The 21,938-nt window shown below is 48.0% G+C and overlaps 1 protein-coding gene across 1 annotated transcript in view; it reads left to right on the top strand.

Annotated features, from left to right (window-relative positions):
* The window catches only part of ttc6 (tetratricopeptide repeat domain 6), a 564,332-nt gene that overhangs the window by 450,365 nt on the left and 92,029 nt on the right, over window positions 1–21,938 (top strand). The window contains exons 27-28 of the mRNA XM_038780915.1: window positions 5,673–5,883; window positions 15,804–15,956. Of these exons, the coding sequence (XP_038636843.1) occupies window positions 5,673–5,883; window positions 15,804–15,956 (364 nt within the window). The remainder of the gene's footprint in view (window positions 1–5,672; window positions 5,884–15,803; window positions 15,957–21,938) is intronic.

Here is a 21,938-nt window from a genome sequence, read left to right on the forward strand (position 1 = left end):
CGCCTTGCATAACCTGACCCATGACCGATACCGTTTCACCCATTGCCTCGACCGCGGATGCCATCCGTGCGGTGTCGGCCTGGGTGGCTGCCATGAGCGGCACCACTCCCTGCTCCTGGACGCGGTTTGACTACTCTAACTGCGTCTGCAGCTGCTGGAAGACGGCCCTCATCCCGTCATTGTGTTCCTGGGTTTCAAAATGCATCGGCTGTCCAGTAAATCCAGGAACCCGGGAAACGTCTGGCCGCCAGCTGGATGCTGGGCCTGGGCTGCCCTCCGACCGTCCAGCCCCTCGGCTGCTCCGACCTCCACCTGCTGTACCGGCTCAGCTGTGTGGTGCACACCAGACCGTGACCCAGGAGCCTCATCACTTAATTGCCCAACCGAGGTGAGTGTCTCTGGGATGGTGAATGGTGTGGGAGACAGCAGTGCCGCAAGGTCTAGGTCTTCGTCCGTCAGAAATTCAGGAGTATCCTGGTCCCAGTCATGTCCCAGCGCAGGGCGCACGCGGCCCAGGTACGGTTCAGCGTCAGGTGAGTCCGTTGACTGCGTCGCTGTCCTCTGTGCGTCTGGGTCCACTGGCCCCGTCCTGTCCTGTCTCACGGCCCGACCTTCGGGCAACGCACAGCCATGAAAGTGGTCACTGTCCGTCCTCTGTACGTCCTGCTCGAGAGTCCCAGATTTGGTGGATGGCACTCCTGGCCGACCTCCTGCCACCCTCTGGCATGCGATCCTGGGTGCGGTGGTCGTCGTGGATGGGCGCCTGTGTGTGGCACCAGACGGCCCTGGACGTTCGTCAGCATGCCCTGGGGAACAGAATGATACGGGGTTAGTTAGACATGCTCGGCCGGGCGTAAGATGGTCCAGTGGGCAGAGTGTGAGGGGACAGAGGATGGGGGGTCCAGTGGGTAGAGTGTGAGGTGACATAGGATGGGGGGTCCAGTGGGTAGAGTGTGAGGGGACAGAGGATGGGGGGTCCAGTGGGTTGAGTGTGAGGTGACAGAGGATGGGGGGTCCAGTGGGTAGAGTGTGAGGGGACACAGGATGGGCTGGGGGGGGGGGGGGGGGGGGGGGGAGGGGGGGGGGGGTGTTGTCATGCAGGGTTGTCTCACTTGGTTCTGCACCTCCAACCTCGCATTGCACGACCTCCCGGGTGGCAGATCCCCCAGCAAGGTCCAGTGCCCTCTGCGCGAACACTGTCAGGGGGTGCATAACGGGTGAACCTCTTCCGGTTCTGTTGCGCTCCTGGCTGTTGTGAGCAGCCTTGTCCTGTTGGGGGGGGGGGGGGGTGCATAGATAGAACATCACAATTAGGCGGGTATCATCAGGGCGTTCAGATATTGGCACAGGTTGGGGGGAAAGTTGCAGCTACACCATGGCATCTCTCCAGGGGGTCGTAGCGCTCATGTGGGTCTGTGACAACTTTGTTAACCACCCTCCACTCACTCTCGCCCCCCCCTCCCCCTCATGCCCACGGGGGAGGTGGGTGATGAGGGACATGGGGGGGGGGGGGAGGGGGGATGGTTGTGACCCGGGGGCACCCTTGTGGCACTTACCCTGGCAGCCCTGGTGAGGTCGTGGAGCTTCTTGCGGCACTGCTCCCGGACCGAGGGGTCTGCCCCACAGCACTGACTGCCGTGCCCACCTCACGCCAGGCCCGTCGCACAACATTGGAAGGGTGGCGATGCCCTCGTCTTGGGGAGATGGTGCCCCTGCGCTGCTCCACCTCATCGAGGAGGGTCTATAGGTCCGTATCACGGAATCTCGGGTCCGCCCTCCGTGGCTCCGACATTTCCCCCCCCTTTTGTTATCGTAGATCGTGCCCTTTTACGATGCAGAGCGGTGTCATTTGGGCGTCGCACGCTTCCGACGTCACACACCCCCCCCCCCACGTTCCGCGCGGCCCCAATGCTAGCCCATTCCCAGGGCCAGAATAGGCCGCGATCGGGGCCGTTTCGCACTGTCGTTGAACTCGACTGAGTTCACGACGGCTTTCCCGGTGCGGAGCGGCATCGGAGAATCGCGCCCGAGATGTTGTTCCTCCAGTTTGTGTTGAGCTTCACTGGAATATTGCAGCAGGCCAAGGACAGATATGTGGGCATGGGAGTAGGGTCCTTTGTTAAAATGGCAAGCAACAGGAAGGTCAGGGTCCTGAATGCGCACAGACTGAAGATGCTCAGTAAAGCGATCACCCAGTCTGTGTTTGGTCTCTCCGATACAGAGGAGACCACATTGGGAGCAGTGAATGCAATAGACCAGTTTGGAAGAGGTGCAAGAAAAGTGCTGTTTAACCTGGAATGACTGTTTTGGGTCTGGGATATTAAGCATGGAAGAGGTAAGGGGCAGATTTTCTTTGAAAATTTCTAGTTTTCTCATCGGCCTGACACATTGCTATTTTCTTGCTAAGGTTCTGTCCATACGATTGAATTTTCAGTTAGCCAACATATGACTGCAATGGCTACGAAGACTTCTTCAGACTGATAACATGGTGGCAGCTTGAGGAAAAACCCAAGACCTTGCAGAAGGTTCAGCCAACACTACTCCCAAAATACTCCCCTACTGAAACCTCAACCACCTGCCCAGGTTCATTCGCAAATACCAGGTCCAGTACTGCCCCTTCCCTAGTTGAACTATCTACATATTGCATCAAGAAGCCTTCCTGGATACATCTTACAAACTCTGTCCCATCCAAGCCCCTAGCACTAAGTGAATCCCAGTCAATATAGGGGAAGTTAAAATCCCCTACCACAGCAATCCGGTTTCTTTTGCACCTATCCAAACTCTCTCGACCTATCTGCTCCTCTATCTTCCACTGTCAGTTGCAGGGCCTGTAATAAACCCCCAACATTGTGATTGCCCCCTTCCTGTTCCTGAGCTCTACCCCGATTGCCTCATTGTATGAGCCCTCCAAGGTGTCCTCCCGCAGTACGGCTATAATATTCTCCTTAACTAGCAATGTTACTCCCCCACCTCTTTTACATCCCCCTCTATCTCTCCTGAAGCATCTATATCCTCCAACTTTCAGCTGCCAATCCTGCCATTCCTTTAACCACGTTTCTGTGATAGCCACAACATCACAATTCCAAGTACTAGTAAGTGCTCAAAGTTCATCTGCCTTACCTGCTATACGTCTGGCGTTGAAACATATACACTTCAGATCACTGCGTTTGAGCAGACAGGGAGATGTTGTTGTTCTCTTATTTTTGTTCTCTATTTCCCCTTCAGTTATTATACCTTCCAAGCTAACACTCTGGTTCCCATCCCCCTGCCGTGCTCGTTTAAATCCTCCCGAATGACTCTAGGAAACCTCCCAGCCAGGATATTGGTGCCCCTCCAGTTGAGATGCAACCAGTCCTTCTTGACCAGGTCCTACCTGCTCAGGAAGAGATCCCAATGGTCCAGAAATCTGAAACCCTCCCTCTTACACCACCAGTTTAGCCACGTGTTTAGCTGCACCATCCTCCTATTTCTAGCCTCACTGGCACATGGAGATACAACCCTCGAGTTTTTTAGCTTACTATCTAACTCCCTGAACTCCTTCTGCAGGACCTCATTGCTCTTCCTGCCTATGTCGTTAGTATCTATGTGTACTACGACCTCTGGCTGTTCACCCTCCCCCCTCAGGATGTCCTGTGTTAATTCGGAGACATCCTTGACCCTGGCACCAGGGAGGCAACATGCCATTCTGGAGTCTCTTTCATGTCCACAGAAGCACCTATCTGTGCCCCTTACTATAGAGTCCTCTGTAACTATCATTCTCTGCACTTTGCCCTCCCCTGCTGAGCAACAGAGCCAGTTGTGGTGCCACTGTTCTGGCTTCTGTTGTTTTCCCTGATAAGCTATCTCCCCCCCCCCCCCCCAAAAAAAACTATATACTTGTTAGAGAGGGGGCAGCCACAGGTGATTCCTGCACTGACTGCCTGCCTTTTCTAGCGGTATAGTCCAGTTGGAGTCAGTTGTAAATTAATTCCTGACTCTTAGAATCTCAACCTCAAAGGAAATTTACACCCACTTTCAAAATCTGAAGCTTCTCCTCAAATTTGCCAGTACTTTCCTGCATATAATACACATGGGCTCTCCACCCTCATTTGCATTGGCACAATTGACAAAACCATACCACAAGAAATCATCTTTGTATTACTTTGTTCTGGATTTAACTTTCTTATTTGTAGATTATTATCCAGAGGCCGTACCAGAGATAACATTAGCACTGCACTGTCCTGCCCTGGACTCTTTTGAGCAGCTCTCTCTAGCAGATTCAGATGTGAGATCCTGGCAGTAGGTGCTCTGCCTATTTGTGTCTCTGGTCATCTCTTTCTTGGAGCAAAACAATTCATCTTCACAATTCTCCTGCCTTGCTTGCCAGCAGCTAAAAAATGGAAGAAGCTCTCTTCGAGTTTGTGCCAAAATCACATACATACAGGATGCTTGAGGTCAAGTGTAAGTGTACGGCTTGTGACCTGCTCACTGCTGAAGCTTATGGGCGGAAGATTGTGTGCAGCTATATTTCCTTCTCATTTAAAAGTCGGCTGCAACCGCCATTCTGAATAAAAATGCCGGTAGCGGTCGTTGGACGCTTCTTTCATGATCGGGACCACTGCGGGAATGCCGCGACCAATCGCACCACGGCCCTCCTGATACCCACCTGCGGGTCATGATCCTCACTTTGAAAAACACTGCAATAAGCTGCTGCTGACCTCAGTGGCAATGACAGTTGCTCCTATTTATTAAAAGTTGCCTGCATCAGTGTTGCTAGGTCTTCAGCAGCACCATGGTATTTTGATGGTTCAGCAAGTGTACCCCCCCCCCCCCCCCCCCCGTTCAGGGGCAGCCTGCCCCGGAGGCTCTTCAACTGGTGTCCCTGTTCAAGAGTGGCTAACAGAAGCCTTTTCTGAAGGCTTGGGCATGTTCTGCTGGGACATATCATGTCATTGAACCTTTACCAGCAGTTCACCTGAACTTTTTGCACCAATCTTTCCCCTGTTAGATGTGTTAATTATCTCCATCCAGCTAAGCTTGGTCTGGGATTGTCTCTTTCTGCCTCCAGAGGACCACTTTCCCTTCTCTCTCAGCCTCCACCATGACCTCCAGATCTGCATCAGAGAATCAAGGGTCTGCCTTGTCGTGATACTAGGCCTCTGGCTTTCCCGAGACATTCAAGGTTGCGCTCAATCAAATCTTGTAAACTAAAACGACAGGAATGGCTGCTGTGGTGTGTTTATATGGGCCAAGGGTGGAGTAGTTTGTAGTTCTATTACTGATGGCCATCAAATCCACCTCCAAGCAAAGGGCCGGTGACTGTTTCTCCCCATGAGCATCCCTCCCCCTCACCCAGCCTGGGCAGGGTATGGAACCTGAAAACAGGCCACAGTGATACATTTTCACATTTCTGCCTGATGTAAAGCCACCTTTTGTGAAATCAGTGGAAATATAGTTTGTGCAGTTGTTATAGCTGACCGCTCCGTTATTATGCTTTGGTAGCAAGACGAAAATCTACTCCATTAGCAATACAAAAGTGAAGAAGGTTTAATTGATTAATAATTCAGTGGTATTATTCTTGTGTTTCTGAAAGGTTTACACTGTTGCTTCACATGTCAATTTTACAAGCTCATTGGAACTTTGCATTACATTGAATACAATTGTAACTGTCGCTCTTTTTTATATGTGTTCAGACTTCTCTATTTAGAGGAAGCTGTAAAGGGTTTCAACCAAGCAGTGAAATTGGACCCATTTTTTGCGGATGCGTATAATGGACGTGGAAATGTATATATGGACTCTGTTCATGAAGCTGGAATAAAGCAAGCTCAAAAAGACTTTGTTCGAGCACTTCATTTAGATCCTAAATCTCTGAATACTAGACTCAATCTGGGATACAACTTTCAGGTGAGGTGTATTCCTGTGCTTCTTTATTATTCATTCAGTGATATTGTTCTCATCTGTATCAGTTCTCTGGTATTGAAGATGCTGGGAACTGCATAATGTTAAGAGTTGGGGAAAATTAAAATTAAAAACAAAGTAAAATGGAGTTGATAAGAGGCAGGCCCCTGGAGAAGTGATGAGATATGAATTTGTGCATCAGTGGAAAGTGGAAAGTATTCTGTATATGTGGATAGAGGGGCCGGAGTGATAACTTCAGAGTGGGCAGATTTACATAGATGATTTGGAGTTGGGGACCAAGGGCAATGTGTCCAAGTTTGCAGATGACACTAAGATGAGTGGTAAAGCGAAAAGTGCAGAGGATACTGGAAGTCTGCAGAGGGATTTGGATAGGTTAAGTGAATGGGCTCGGGTCTGGCAGATGGAATACAATGTTGACAAATGTGAGGTTATCCATTTTGGTAGTAATAACAGCAAACGGGATTATTATTTAAACGATAAAATATTAAAGCATGCCGCTGTTCAGAGAGACTTGGGTGTGCTAGTGCATGAGTCACAGAAGGTTGGTTTACAAGTGCAACAGGTGATTAAGAAGGCAAATGGAATTTTGTCCTTCATTGCTAGAGGGATGGAGTTTAAGACTAGGGAGGTTATGTTGCAATTGTATAAGGTGTTAGTGCGGCCACACCTGGAGTATTGTGTTCAGTTTTGGTCTCCTTACTTGAGAAAGGACGTACTGGCGCTGGAGGGTGTGCAGAGGAGATTCACTAGGTTAATCCCAGAGCTGAAGGGGTTGGATTATGAGGAGAGGTTGAGTAGACTGGGACTGTACTCATTGGAATTTAGAAGGATGAGGGGGGATCTTATAGAAACATTTAAAATTATGAAGGGAATAGATAGGATAGATGCGGGCAGGTTGTTTCCACTGGCGGGTGACAGCAGAACTAGGGGACATAGCCTCAAAATAAGGGGAAGTAGATTTAGGACTGAGTTTAGGAGGAACTTCTTCACCCAAAGGGTTGTGAATCTATGGAATTCCTTGCCCAATGAAGCAGTTGAGGCTCCTTCATTACATGTTTTTAAGGTAAAGATAGATAGTTTTTTGAAGAATAAAGGGATTAAGGGTTATGGTGTTCGGGCCGGAAAGTGGAGCTGAGTCCACAAAAGATCAGCCATGATCTAATTGAATGGCGGAGCAGGCTCGAGGGGCCAGATGGCCGACTCCTGCTCCTAGTTCTTATGTTCATATAAGGAAATTGACATTTACTTGCCAAAAGCCAATTCCATTAAGGAAATAACTGTAGAACAACAACTAAGATAAGGAAAGAGACAGCTAACATCAGAACTGCAGCAGTTGCAGAGAAAGTTTCCCGAAAGAAGCAGCCATTTTGCACCGTTGCTGAACCTGAAGACTATTTCCCCAAGACATGGCCACCTTAACCTAGTTGTGGCAACTATTTGCTAGATTTAGCTGATAGAGTTACTCAATATCGAATGTTGTTTGAGAAACAGGTGTCTCAAAATTCAGGCAAGGTAGTTATGGGGACCAAGGGATATTTTCATGTACCATTGTGTATGTACTGAAAGGTTCCTTCCTGTTTGTTCCCCCTTTTATTTATTTTTGCCATTACATTTTTGATCAACAGACAAGATATGTCTTGCATATCCTTAATTCAAGCAGAACACGGTGTTGTTTCAAGCTGGTGATTGCAGACTGCCTGACATCAGTGATGACATGGTTTGATTGATTTGACTGGTGGACAATTAATTGGCAAAAAAGGTGTGCTCTGCCTGGCAACAGGTCTGATTCACTAGAATGTTTTCAAAGTCAAAGTCACAAGGTTCCAGTTTGGTTTCACTTTTGATTTGGTAGCCTGGGTGGAGGGTGCTCTCCAACTTTCTCCAAAATAATCTAACTAAGCCTCTTCAGAAAGCCAGGTGGGGCTGACTCACAAGCCAGCAAGTCAGGGTGTCATTCCCTTGAGGCTACGGGGGCTTGACGTCAAACCACAAGCTGGAAGCAAGGTTTGGTGTGAAATAGAGTATCTATACAGAAAGATATATGCCCGAATGTCAACCTCGAGCTGAAGCCCAGGTTGATAAGAACTAAAGTGACTTTCCAGGAGGCCTGCTGCCTGTGAGTTCGGAATTTTCTAGCCTTCGGGGCCTCTGAATGAATGATTCTGCAAAGAAGGCCATTAGCACTTTATTGCCATGCCACTAAACGGCACATTTAATGGGGTGTTTCTTGGTGCCTGCTGTGCTGAGAAACATCTCACTATTCAACGACACTGCTGTTTTCTTTCTGCGTCGTCTCAGATCAGGGAACTATTTTGGAAGGCTGTCCCAATCTCTCTCTTTCTACCCCCACCCCCCCCCCCCCCCCCCCCCCAACGCCCCGCAGGCCCTCAGCTCCCAACCTTGCGAAGACTCGGGGGAACACCCCCCCCCCCCCCCAATAAGGCCTCCCCTGGGCCCGATCCCTGGCAGTGCCAACTTGGCACCCGGCACAGGGAGTGTCAGGGTTCCACTCTCCCTGTCCCTGACCACCCGGGGGTTTCTAATGGCCTGGGGGGGACCCCTCCAGGTGCAGTTATGCCTAGTCCACATTTGTGTATACTAGTACTAAATGGTGCCGTGCCACAGTTTCACAGCCACGGCCGTCGAGTCCCAGGCACTGGGTGAATCCAACAAATGTATATTTAAATGCACCACTCCGTCCATGCTCTGCGCCACTCCTTTGAATGTCACGAGGCGTTTTCAGCATCAAAAGTCTAGTGAGAGAGCTCTCAGGAGATTCAAAAGCCACGTCCCAACACCAAGTTGGGGGTAACGTGGCCACTGAACCACACCCAGAGACATTCTCTGATGGCTGGGGCTGGTTTAGCACACTGGGCTAAATTGCTGGCTTTTAAAGCAAACCAAGGCAGGCCAGCAGCATGGTTCAATTCCCGTACCAGCCTCCCCGAACAGGCGGCGGAATGTGGCGACTAGGGGCTTCTCACAGTAACTTCATTGAAGCCTACTCGTGACAATAAGCCATTTTCATTTCATTTTCATTTCTAATTCCTTTGATAAAATAGCCAGACAAATGAAATGGCCACAAGATATTTAGACGCTGCTCTTACAGGGTACACTTACAGGTTTGGCTAGTGAAGTTTATGCCTCTTTGTCAGAGGAAAAGCCTGAAGAGTATGATACAGTGAAGAAAGTTATACTTAGTTACAGTTAGTATCGGAGACTTACAGACTAAAGATTCTAAATGTAAGAAAACAGCCTCGTCAGACAGGGTGTTAACAAAGTTATTTGATATGTGTGTGAGAGCATTAAAAATAGAAAAAACCAACGAGGCTCTTAAGAGAAGTAATTCTGTTGAAAGAATTAATTTAGAGATTAATTACTTGCAGTGCTAAGAACTCTTGTAGAGCACCAAAGTATTAAAACTGCAAGACAAGCTGCAGAACTTGCTGATGACTATGAGTTGGTTGATAGGTCAAAGCCTTTGGTTAGACAGACTTTTAAATTGGAGAAAGATAGAAAATTGAAATGTACGGGAAAAGATAGTCAAGCAAGAGAGGGAGTGGTTGAAAATTCCATGAAGACTTGGCCGCAACATAAAAAATGATGGTGCTGAGGGAATGAAAGATATTAGCAAAGTTACATGCTTTCATTGTACTAAACTGGGCCATACCGAATCATTATGCTGGGAGTTAAAAGCAAAGTTGGTTAGAGTTATAAATCTTAAGAAAGGCACTATTAAATGCCAAAGAAGAATCAGGTAACATCTGTGCTGTGCTGTTCTATGTCTCAATGACTACTGTCAGGTGGCCTTGACATCTATCATTATGAAGTGCTTTGAGTGGTTAATCATGAGACACATCAACTCCAAAGTCCCAGAATACCTTGATCCACTGCAATTTGCATACCGCCACAACCGGTTCAAAGCAGACGCCATCTCCCTAGTCCTACACTCATCCCTGGAGCATTTCGACAACAAGGACTCCTACGTCAGATTCCTGTTCATCCCAGCCAAGCTTATATCAAAACTCCAAAACCTAGGACTTGGTTCCTCCCTCTGCAACTGGATCCTCAACTTTCTGACCTATAGACCACAATCAGCAAGGATAAATAACAACACATCCTCCATGATAGTCCTCAATACTGGGGCCCCGGAAGGCTGCGTACTTAGCCCCCTCCTAAATATATACACACACACACATATATGTATGACCGTGTGGCAAAATGTGGCTCCAACTCCATTTAATGACACTACTCTCGTGGGTCGCATCTCGAAAAACGATAAGTCAGAGTGCAGGGGGGAGATAGAGAACCTAGTGGCTTTGTATAATAACAATAATCTCTCCCTCAATGTCAGCAAAACTAAGGAGCTGGTTATTGACTTCAGGAAGCAAAGTCTTGTACACACCCCGGCCTGCATCAATGGTGCAGAGGTGGAGATGGTTGACAGTTTCAAATTCCTAGGTGTACGCATCACCAACAATCTGTCCTGGTCCACCCACGTCGACGCTACTACCAAGAAAGCACAACAGCACCTATACTTCCTCAGGAAACTAAGGAAATGTGGCACATCTACATCGACTGACCAATTTTTACAGATGCACCATAGAAAGCATCCTATCTGGCTGCATCACAGCCTGGTATGGAACTGCTCGGCCCAAGACCGTAAGAAACTACAAAGAGTCATGAACACAGCCAAGTCTATCACGTTCACCCTGCCTCCCATCCATTAATTCTGTCTACACTTCCTGCTGCCTTGGGAAAGCAGGCAGCATCATCAAAGACCCCTCCCACCTGGGTTATTCTCTCTTCCATCAGGCAGTAGATACAAAAATTTGAGAACACGCACCAACAGATTAAAAAACACTTCCCGACTCCTGAATCACCCTCTTATGGACTGAACTGATCTCTCCACGCATCTTCTCTACCGAGTAATGCTACACTATGTTTCACCCGATGCCTGTGTCTATGTTTTACATATGTCCTATGTTTTTCATGCATGGAATGATCTGTCTGGACTATACCCAGAACAATACTTTTCAGTCTACCTTGGTACACATGACAATAACGCGAAATCCAAAGGTGAGAAATGAACTACTAAATGAGAAATTAGAGAACAAGAGAAGCTGATAAGGACTATGCACAAAAGAACAATTGAAAATGTGTGCACAAATTGTACAGGGGCAGAGTGACCAGCGGGTGGTTAATGTGTTTAGGGATTTTTTTTATATGAAGGGAAGGGAAAGTCTTCCCATGTGCATAAAATGGAATGGGGAAAGATACTAACATTTTAAGAAATAAAGGAGCGAGCCATTTGTTGTCCAGGTGGAAGAACTTCTGGTCTGCAATATTCACAGAGAAACAAGAAAAAATTATTTGGTGAAAATAAACTTGAATAGCTTGAAGACAGGAGAAGTGATTGTAGAAGTAGTAGACATTGCCAGTTGCAGGGATTCATGTCATCCTAGAGAACAATATAACTGGGCCACAGATACAAGTGATGTCTATGGTGGTTGAAAAACCAGTAAAAAAAAATACAGCTATAGAAAAATTACATGCAGACCAGACCATCCCACGGTGTTTCCTGATTGTGTAGTGATGAGGTCACAGGCACACAAGACAGGAGACGGAGGAGTTAAGAGCACAGAATAAAAAAGGTGAGTAAGGTTACCTGACAAGATCTTTCTTAAGCAGAATGAAGATGGAACAGACAAAGGGAAAGAAATTGATATGCTTCGTTCAAAGAGATTGATAGAATTACAGCTGAGTAATTCTAAATAAAAACAAATCTATCAAATGGTTTACTCGGATTTGGAGACTTGGTGTATTCCTGAATAATATTATGTAAAGCGTCACATATTAACGAGAAAATTGGTGTTCCACACCTTAGTGCCGATGGCAAATGGGTAGAAATACATGAAATTGTATTCCCCCCCCCCAAAAAGCACAAGCTAAGATACAGAAACAGTTTTACTGGCCAGAACGACATAAAGATGTAGGTAAATTTTGTCAAACAAATTGAGTGATAGGGAAACCACAAGCTGCAATATAGCCATAACCTATAATCCCTCTTCCAGCTTTCAAAGAAACTTTTACAAGTGGACTGTGTAGGACTGTTGTCAGAAATGCGAAGTGGAAATCAAGACTTGTTAGCTATTATGGATATAGTCACCAGATTTCTTGAAGCCACACCATTAAGACCATTGCAGCTAAGAGAGTGGTAGAATCAGCAAAGTTCTTAAATGGATATGACGAACTGAAAGAGATATAATCAGATCAAGGGTCAAATTTCACCAGAATTATTTATAGCAGTCATGAATAGTCTGGATACAAGACAGTAAGAAGTCTTACAACACCAGGTTAAAGTCCAACAGACTGTCCACTGTTGGACTTTAACCTGGTGTTGTAAGACTTCTTACTGTGCTCACCCCAGTCCAACGCCGGCATCTCCACATCATGGATATAAGACGGTACAGATCATCAGTCTATCACCCAGAGTCACAGGGAGCATTCGAGAAGTGGCATCAAACAATTATGCAAGCTTGTAGCCAAGATTACCATCATGATTGGGTCAAAAAGATTCCATTTTTATTATTTGCCATTAGAGTTGCGCCAAAATCATTCTAGCAGATTTACTCCTTTTCAATTGGTCTATGGACATGAAGTTAGAAGATCACTGAAATTAATCGAGTAAAAAGTCAGACTATGTATTGAATTCCAGAGAAAGATTAATGGGGCTTTTGACGTGGCAAGGAAGCATTTAAAGGTAGCACAGCAGAGAATAAAGGCAATGGCTGACAAGAAAGCACATAGAGTTTTGTAGCAGGGGGAAAAGTGCTGGTGTTATTACCTGTGTCGGCTGAACCACTAAACGCTAGGTTTAATGGACCATATCAAATTGAAAGAAAACTGAGTGAAGTAAATTTTTTGATACACACCCCAGATAAACCTAAATCTAACATGCTTAAGATATTGGGATAGAGGAGATGAGGACTCGCATGAAAGTAATGAGGCAGGCAGAAGAAAAAGGGTCAAATTCTGACAGTGACTTCCCTCCAAATCCATTTGGGTAATGAAAAAGTAACGCAACAGGTTACGTTATCATCCAGATAAGAACAGAGGCAAATTGGGAAGAGTTACTGCAGCCTTACAAAATGTATTTGTGAGAATAAATTAGGTAGAATGGAGAAAACTAAGCATGATGTAGATATGGGGGAAAGCAACATCCATTTAGGTTAAATCCAGCAGTAAAGTTATCACAAGTAAGGAAGAAAATTGAATATGTGCTCCAAAATGACATTCAATTGAGTTCTAGTGATTAGAGCTCCCCCTTCGTAGTGGTGGCAAAGCCGGGTGGAACACAAAGGCCTTTGTTATGAGCCACGCTGATGGTAAATGCGGGGGTATCCCAAAGCCCAGAAGGGTAACTTGGAACACCGGTTCGTTGTGGTGTTGTACGCGTTTTTTGGTGTAATGTGAGGAACGAGGTACAACCTAATGAGGACCAATCCTGTCATTATGTGAACAATTAAATAAACCATGACACACGAGTAAACTGATGCCAATACACACCTAATGATACATTGAACTGTCCCTTCGTCCCCAAACCTACATCACCAGAAGAGGCACTTCTTTCCCCAAATAACATCCAATATTAGGGAACACTATTTGAGCCTAATCCATTAAATAATTACCACAATCAGATTAAGTTGGCCACATCTGGGAAATAGTTGTCAGGTTCAAAGAAGGTGGAAAATGGCTGCTTCTTTTGGGAAACTATATCTGTAACTGAATTTCTGATGTTAGCTGTCTCTCTTCCCTTTTTAGTTAATGTTCTACAGTTATACTGGGCGAAATTCTCCCCCCCCCACGACGGGTGGGAGAATAGCGGGAGGGCCTTCCCGACTTTTTTGACGCCCTCCCGCTATTCTCCCCCCCCCCGCCGAAATCCCGACACGAATCGCTGCCGCCGTTTTTTTACGGCCGGCAGCGATTCACAGCTGTTAGAAGGGCCGAAGTCCCAGCCCTTTACGACCTTTTTACGAACGGCAAACACACCTGGTCCTGCCGTTCGTAAAAACGTCGTGACCACCTGGAAAAAAATAACCATGGCACCGATTGGCACGGCAGTACCACGGCCGTGCCAAGGGTGCCATGGGCCCGCGATCGGTGGCCACCGATCGCGGGCAGCGGGCCCGATGCCCGCGCACTATTTGTCCTTCCGCCGCCCCGCAGTATCAATACGCGGGGCGGCTGAGGGGCAACCCGGACCGCGCATGCGCGGGTTTCGCGCACAAACGCGATGACGTCACCCGCGCATGCGCGGGTGGAGTCTTTCCCACCTGCGCATGCGCGGCTGACGTCATATGACGTGTCAGCCGGCGCTAAATCCGACAAGCGGGCTTAACGATTTTCGTTAAGCCCGACTTGTCGGAGCCTCCGACGTCGGGCTGCTAGCCCCGACGGGGGACCAGAATCGGTCCCCCGTCGGGAAGGGGCGCGATGCCGTAAAACCCGCCCGGGTTTTACGGCAGTTTGACGATTTCTCCCGTTTTGGGAGAATTTCGCCCACTATTTCTTTCCCTTTGATGCTATTCACTCTGTGGCAGTGGTAGCATTGCTGTCTCACAGCACTAAGGGACCCGGTTCCTCCCACAGTCCAAAGATGTGCAGGTTACATGGATTGTCCAAGCTAAGTTGCCCCATAGTGTCTGGGGGTTGTAGGCTGTCTATGTGAAGTTTGCACTTTCTCCCAGTATCTTTGTGGTTTTCCTCCAGGTGCTCCAGTTTCCTCCCACAGTCCAAAGATGTGCAGGTTGGGTGGATTGGCCATGCTAAGTTTCCCTATAGTGTCCAAGGATTTGTAGGTTAGGTGGGGTTGCAGGGATGGAGGATGAGTGGGCCTAGGTAGGCCACTCTTTTATTAGAGGGTTGGTGCAGACTCAATGGGTTGAATGGTCTCCTTCTGTGCTGTCGAAATTCTATGGTTCTAGGTACAAATCAATATCCTTATTTCTCCGCTTTGAAGTTAACAACTCTAGTCCCATTGATTTCTCTCGTCACATATGTAAAATTTTCCACTGATAGATTTATTCGCATTTTATTATTTCTCCAGACGTTAGCCTGTAACCACTGTTTTTTTTAAAAAATCTTACTTTCCTCCATTCTTAAAGTACAACAACTTGAATTTACAAAACACCTTGGAAAATAAAGATTATTATAATAAAGAATGTTCCCCGGAGAGGCACAAATAAAAAATATAGATGTTGAATCAAGGAAGGAGATATTAGGAGGTGTACACAAAGGCTTAATCAAAGTGGCAAATTTTAAAAGGAGGCTGTTTTAGGAAGAGAGAGAGCTAGGAAGGGTTTAAAGTCAGGAATTCTAGACTGTGGACCCTAAATGGCTGAATGCAAAAAGAGACCTTTGGACAGATTGTGGCTCAGAAGCAGGTTTCAGCAGGCAATGAGGTGGGGGAGCCATGGAAGAAGTGGAGCTATATTCTACAATTTGATCTGGAAATGTTAACATATTTCACACAATCATTATTACTTTGAGAAAAGCTATGGATTTATAAAAATGTAACATTTCTATACTGTGGAGGACAGCCACATGGCGTTGATACTAATAATATTCACTTGCTAAATTACGATTTAAAAATCTACGAGGGTTAGCAGCTCCAAGCCACTCCTGGTTTTGCCACTCCTGGTTTTGCATTTATAGGTGTTCTGAAATTAGGAATGGCACTTACTACATTTCTAAAACTAAATGCAATTTTAAAATTCCTCAATTGTAAATGTATTTATAAGTAGGGCATTTATAATACAGTACGAATTGAAAACACATGATGATTTTTCTTTATACACTGGTTGACACTCTTAAATAAAATCACAACATTTCCCCCTTAGGTACTGGGAAGATTTCAAAAAGCATGGAATCAGTTTACAATTGCAATCGATATTGATCCAACATTTGAAGTTGCTTATGAAGGTCGAGCAGTGGTCAATCTTCAGATGAACAATACTTTTGGAGCATTTCAGGATATCAATGCTGCATTGCAGGTATACTTGAGAATATTACTGGAAAACTTCAAGGCATAGACTCTAGTGGCTCTACAGGGGCTGGTTTAGCACAGGGTTAAATCGCTGGCTTTGAAAGCAGACCAGGCAGGCAAGCACACCTGGAATATTTTGTGCAGTTTTGGTCTCCATATTTAAAGGGAGGATGCACATGTGTTGGAGGCATTACAATGAAGGTTCCCCAGATTGATCAATGGGATGTGAGGAATGTCCTATGATGAGAGGCTGAGTAAATTGGATCTATATTCTCTGGAGCTTTGGATAATGAGGGGTGATCTCATTAACATTCAACATTATGAAGGAGCTTGACAGGGTAGATAGTGAGAGGTTGTTTCCCCTGATTGGGGAAAATTGAAAACCTGGGGCAGAGTCTCAGAACAAGGGGCCAATTTCTTGAGGATCGAGTCAAAGAATTTCTCTTCACTTAAGGAGACTCTTTGGAATTCTGCACCCTAAATGGTTGTGGATGCACCAATAAATATATTTAAGACGAACATTCTCTTGAATCAAGCGATAGGGAGAGTGGGCAGGAAATGGGAGTTGATGCCCAAGATCAGCCATGATCATATAATAATAACAACCTGTTATTTTCACAAGTATGAAGTTACTGTGAAAAGCCCAGAGTCGCCACAGTCCTGCGCCAGTTCGGGTATTGAATGGCAGACCAGGCATGATAGATTTCTCTTGCTCCTATTAAGATTTGAGGCTGGATTTTCACCATCAAAAAAGAGGCAGAAAATTGGAGCTGGGTCTCAGTGTCAGAAACATGACTCAGTTATGAAACTGACAGAAGATCAGATTTTCATGGGGGTGAGCTTTTAATTGATAACGGAGACAGGTTTCAAACCCAATTAAAGCGAGTGGAAGCAGGACAGGTAGCAGATTAAATGAAGTGGGGGATTCATTCAGGCACCCTCAGCAGATCAGGAAGTCTGCTAATGATTTCTCCACCCCCCTCATTGGGGAAGCTCATACTCCCACAGGATTGTGGGATTATCATTAGTCCCCAGCCACTGGTAAGCAGGCAGGTTATAACATCCCTCCCCCCAAAGTCCAAGGAATCCACCGAAGACCCTGGCGAAGGAGAGCGTCGGACTCGTTTTGCCGCAGTCCGGACACCATTTGCACAAGGCACTGGATCAGGCGGCGTGTAACGAGATGGAGACCGCCGCTTCCGTGATGAACGATGTAACGGTTGTACGTCCACGGCCCGTCGGCCCGAGGATTCTCCCTCTGAGGTGTCTTGTGTCTCCATCTAGGAGTCAGAGTCTGCTGCCTCCGTCATCTCGGTGTCTTTATCTCCACGCGGTTCTGCCACGACCTGCGCAGGCTTTGAGTGAGGCACCAGAGAAAGATTATGAGGAATACTTCCCATTGTGTCTGGTCTCTGTGGCTGTAGGGATGAGCTCCTGGGGTGGGCAATCTTTGGCAGGGATAGTCTTCTGGACCGAACATGGTCTATATGTATACGCTGGAGACGCCCCTGGGCTTGTACCTGGTAAGAGATAGGGCCCCGTTTGGCGAAAGATTACGCCAGGGACCCACTGGGCACCACCAGCAAAATTCCGAACGAGCACTGGGTTACCGGGCGTAAACTGCCGAATCGGCTGAATCTGAGAAAAACCATTCCCTGCCGTTCTTGTGTGCGACGTACTTTTGCGCCAATGTCCGGGAAAACCATGCTAAGACGGGTGCAAAGTCTCCGGCCCATGAGGAGTTCTGCGGGAGCTATCCCAGTCACCGCATGGGGCGTGGTCCTATATGAAAACAAAAACCGAGCCAGTCTCGTGTCCATCGACCCGGAAGACTGCTTCTTTAGGCCTCGTTTGAATGTCTGCACTCCGCCAACCCATTTGAAGCTGGGTGGTAAGGGGCAGTGCGGATATGGCCAATGCCGTTCATCTTCATGAACCTTGCAAACTCCTCACTTATGAACAGAGTGCCATTGTCCGTGACCAGCACCTCGGGGAGGCCATGCGTACTGAAAGACAAACGCATCTTCTCGATTGTTGCGCAGGACGTTGTGCCTCCCATCTTATGCACCTCTAGCCATTTAGACTGGGCGTCGATTAATAGCAGGAACATGGATCCTTGAAAAGGGCCGGCGAAATCCGCATGCGAGCGCGCCCAAGGCCGCCCTGGCCATTCCCAGTGATGTAGGGGCGCGGCCGGCGGAAGCTTCTGATGCTCCTGGCAAACGGAGCAGTTTTGGGCCACCTTCTCAATGTCGGTGTCGAGGCCTGGCCACCAGATATACATCCGGGCCAACATTTTCATTTTGGTCACACCTGGCTGCCCATTGTGCAAGTCTCTCAGTATCAGCTCCTGTCCTTTTTCCGGGACAATCACACGCGTCCCCCGCAAAAGGATGCCGTCTTCCACGCTGAATTCGGACAGCTTGGAGGAAAATGCCCGCAACTCGCCTGGGAGCTGTCTATGCTGCCCTCCATACAGGACTATGTGCCGAACCTTTGACAGGACTGACTCCGTCTGGGTCCACTCACAGATCTGTGATGCCGTGACAGGCAAGGTGTCCATAAAATTTAGGGTTGCAACCACCTCACCGGTCGTGGGGGTTGACATGGGGCCGGTCGATAAAGGCAATCGGCTCAGTGCATTGGCATTTCCTATCTGGGTTCCCGGTTTGTGTTCCAGAGAATACTCGAATGCAGCGAGCAACAAAGCCCAGCGCTGGGTCCGTACTGAAGCAATGGGCGGTATTGGCTTATCCTCTCTGAAAAGTTCCAGCAGAGGCTTATGATCAGTTACGATAGTGAAGTGGCGGCTGTATACGTACTGGTGGAAACGTTTCACCGCAAAGACCACTGCCAGGCCCTCCTTCTCGATCTGCGCGTCCTTTTTTTCCCGCATTCAATGTGCGGGAGGCGAAAGCTGTCGGCCACTCAGCCCCGTTCTCCATCTTGTGGGACAGAACGGCCCCAATACCATACGGGGATGCATCACATGTGATGAGCAAAGGCTTTCCAGGATCATAGTGGGTTAGTAACCCAGAAGACGACAATTGTTGTTTTACCCGCCGGAAAGCGGTTTCTTGCGGCTGACCCCAAACCCAGGTGTGATTCTTCTTTAGCAGAAGGTGCAACGGGGCCGGCGTAGTTGCCAGATTGGGGAGGAACTTTCCGTAATAGTTTACGAGGCCGAGAAACGAACGAAGACGCAAAGTGTCAGTCGGGGCGGGGGCCTGTTGAATTGCGCGCACCTGCTCTGCGATGGGGTGTAAACCTTCGCGTTCCACCCTATAACGCAGGTAGACTACTTCCTTCGCCTGAAAAACGCACTTTGTGCGACGTAAACGGACTCCAGCCTCCGAAAAGTGTCCAAGGACAGCCTCCAAATTTTCTAAATGTTCCTGCTCCGACGTCCCTGTGATCAAAAGGTCATCCAAGTAAACAGCAACATGCGGTAAACCTCTCAAAATGCCCTCCATAACGCGTTGAAAAATAACGCAGGCAGAGGATACTCCAAAAGGCAAACGTGTATATTCATACAGGCCCCGGTGTGTAATAATCGTTACATATGGCCGGGAGGCAGGGTCCAGCTCCAACTTTAGGTAGGCGTGGCTCATATCTAATTTTGTGAACGAGAGTCCGCCTGCAAGCTTCGCGTAAAGGTCCTCTATGCGAGGCATTGGGTATCGGTCGAGTCGGGAAGCCGTATTCACTGTAAGTTTATAGTCGCCACACAAGCGAACTGTGGCATCTGGCTTCATTACAGGTACAACTGGTGCTGCCCAGTCAGCGAAAAGGATGGGCCTGATGATACCCAAAGTCTCCAAACGAGTGAGCTCCCCTTCTACCTTCTCGAGCAAGGCGTAAGACACCGGACTCCTGGTTCAACTTGGATACGGGCTACAGCCCCTTTTGTTTTCCCCAAACCGGGCTGGAATACATCTGGGTATCGTCCTAGCACCAGTCAACCCTCCAGAAACTGTTGATGATGTGCTGCCACTGCAACCGCAAATGGCGCAACCAGTCCCGACCCAACAGGCTGGGCCCATGGCCCACGATAAGTGGGAAATGTCCCTCCTGGTGTCCATAAACAACAGGGGTCATCGTAGTTCCTGCAATGTCCAATGGTTCCCCCGTATAGGTGGCCAACCTGGCCTGTGTGTCAGTTAATGTAAGGGTCTGTATACCCTGCTTGATGCGGTCGAATGTCCTCTGGGTGATCACGGAGATCGCTGCACCAGTGTCCAACTCCATCTCAAGTAGGTGACCATTGACCCGTACTGTCACTTTAATGGGGGCCACATGGGGAGCTGCCACACAATTCAGCTGCAGGCAGTCATCCTCTGTCTCAACGTCCTCGGGAGTAGTCGCCGCAGGTTCATCCAAATGAAAGGTATGGCCCCTGGGCTGGCCCCAGTTTTGGTCGGAACGACGGCGCCTCTGGCGTCCCCAGGACCGGCGTCCGCAACGGGGTCGGCGCCTACAAGTCTGACACAGACATGGCTCCTCATCCATTGGTTCTGGAGAAGGCTCCCTTCGGGGAGGAATGTCTGACAGCCACTGGCGTCGATCCGGACGTCGCCTCACCCAAGGTACCACAGGGGTGCGGGGGGGATGCTTTCGGACGGAAGGGGTTGCACCCCAAGGCATGCACCTCCATTCCCTGTAGCTCCTGCACTCCCCGTTCTGCGCTCTCTCAGGACAATACTATTTGAATGGCCTGCTGAAAAGTCAATGTTGGCTCAGCTAACAACTTTCTCTGGGTGGCCGCATTGTTAATACCGCAAACCAAACGGTCGGGTAACATTTCTGACAAGGTCACACCATAGTCACAGTACTCCGCAATCCTGCGTAGCCTGGATAGAAAGTCAGCAAGGGATTCTCCTGGGGTCCTCTCAGCGCTATTAAACCGGTAACGTTGGACTATCGTGGATGGGGTTGGGTTAAAATGTTACCCCACTAAGTTCACAAGTTCATCAAACGTTTTGGTGTCCAGCGCAGCTGGGTACATAAGACTCCTAATCACCCCAAACGTATGCGGGCCGCAGGCGGTGAGCAATATGACCACCTGGCGCTTGTTTACAGTGATGCTGTTTGCCCGGAAATAGTAACGCATCCGTTGTGCGTACTGGTTCCAGCTTTCCAGCGCAGCATCAAAAACATCTAAACTTCCATAGAGGCATGGTGTAATAGAAAACAACTTCCAACCTGTATCCAACAAAAATCCAGGGAGGTGGCTTCAGCAGTGTAGACAGCTATTCACTTTAACCCTCATCGCCAGTTTTGCGAGAGCCACGAAGAATCCAGCACGAGTTTTCAGGATACAAAGAAGCTCTATTTCTGCAGGGAGTCTGCTAATGATTTCTCCGTCCCCCTGATTGGGGAAGCTCATACTCCCACAGGATTGTGGGATTGTCATTAGTCCCCAGCCAATGATAAGCTTGCAGGTTATAACACCTCTGTTACCTGATGAGCCACTTTCATGACCTCAGCATCCTCAAGGTCCACACCTTGCTAGAGGAGTAGGCCCAGAGAGGGTGCAGCAGACTACTATGACTAAGACACTTGCAAGAGTGCATGGCAGGCAACACCTGACTGGTTCTTGCACTGGACCCAGAGTCTGCAATGCCCCATTGGTTGGGAGTCTGCATTTTCCAGCCTTGGTGAAGAGGGCATCTGTCAAACGCATGATGCGCTAGCGTGTGGCCTCCTGTGAGATGCCATATAGAGGTCTGCACTGATATCAGCATAGATGTTTGTGACCATTTGCCTAGAGTCGCAGTCTTCTTTCACACAGTATTTACAGGCAGAGGAGATATCTGGGAATGACTGAAAACCAATAATTAAGATAGAGCCTCTTACTCCTTTGTGCCCCTTGTTCCTCTCCAATGGCCTCCTGATACCCACCTCTGCCCTTCCTGTGCCACTGATACCCATCTCGTGGCCTCAATTTCAGAGGCCACAGCATCAATTTCCAACTGCAACTTCTTTTATT

The sequence above is a fragment of the Scyliorhinus canicula genome, chromosome 2 (genome assembly GCF_902713615.1).
Source record: "Scyliorhinus canicula chromosome 2, sScyCan1.1, whole genome shotgun sequence".
NCBI lineage: Eukaryota > Metazoa > Chordata > Chondrichthyes > Carcharhiniformes > Scyliorhinidae > Scyliorhinus > Scyliorhinus canicula.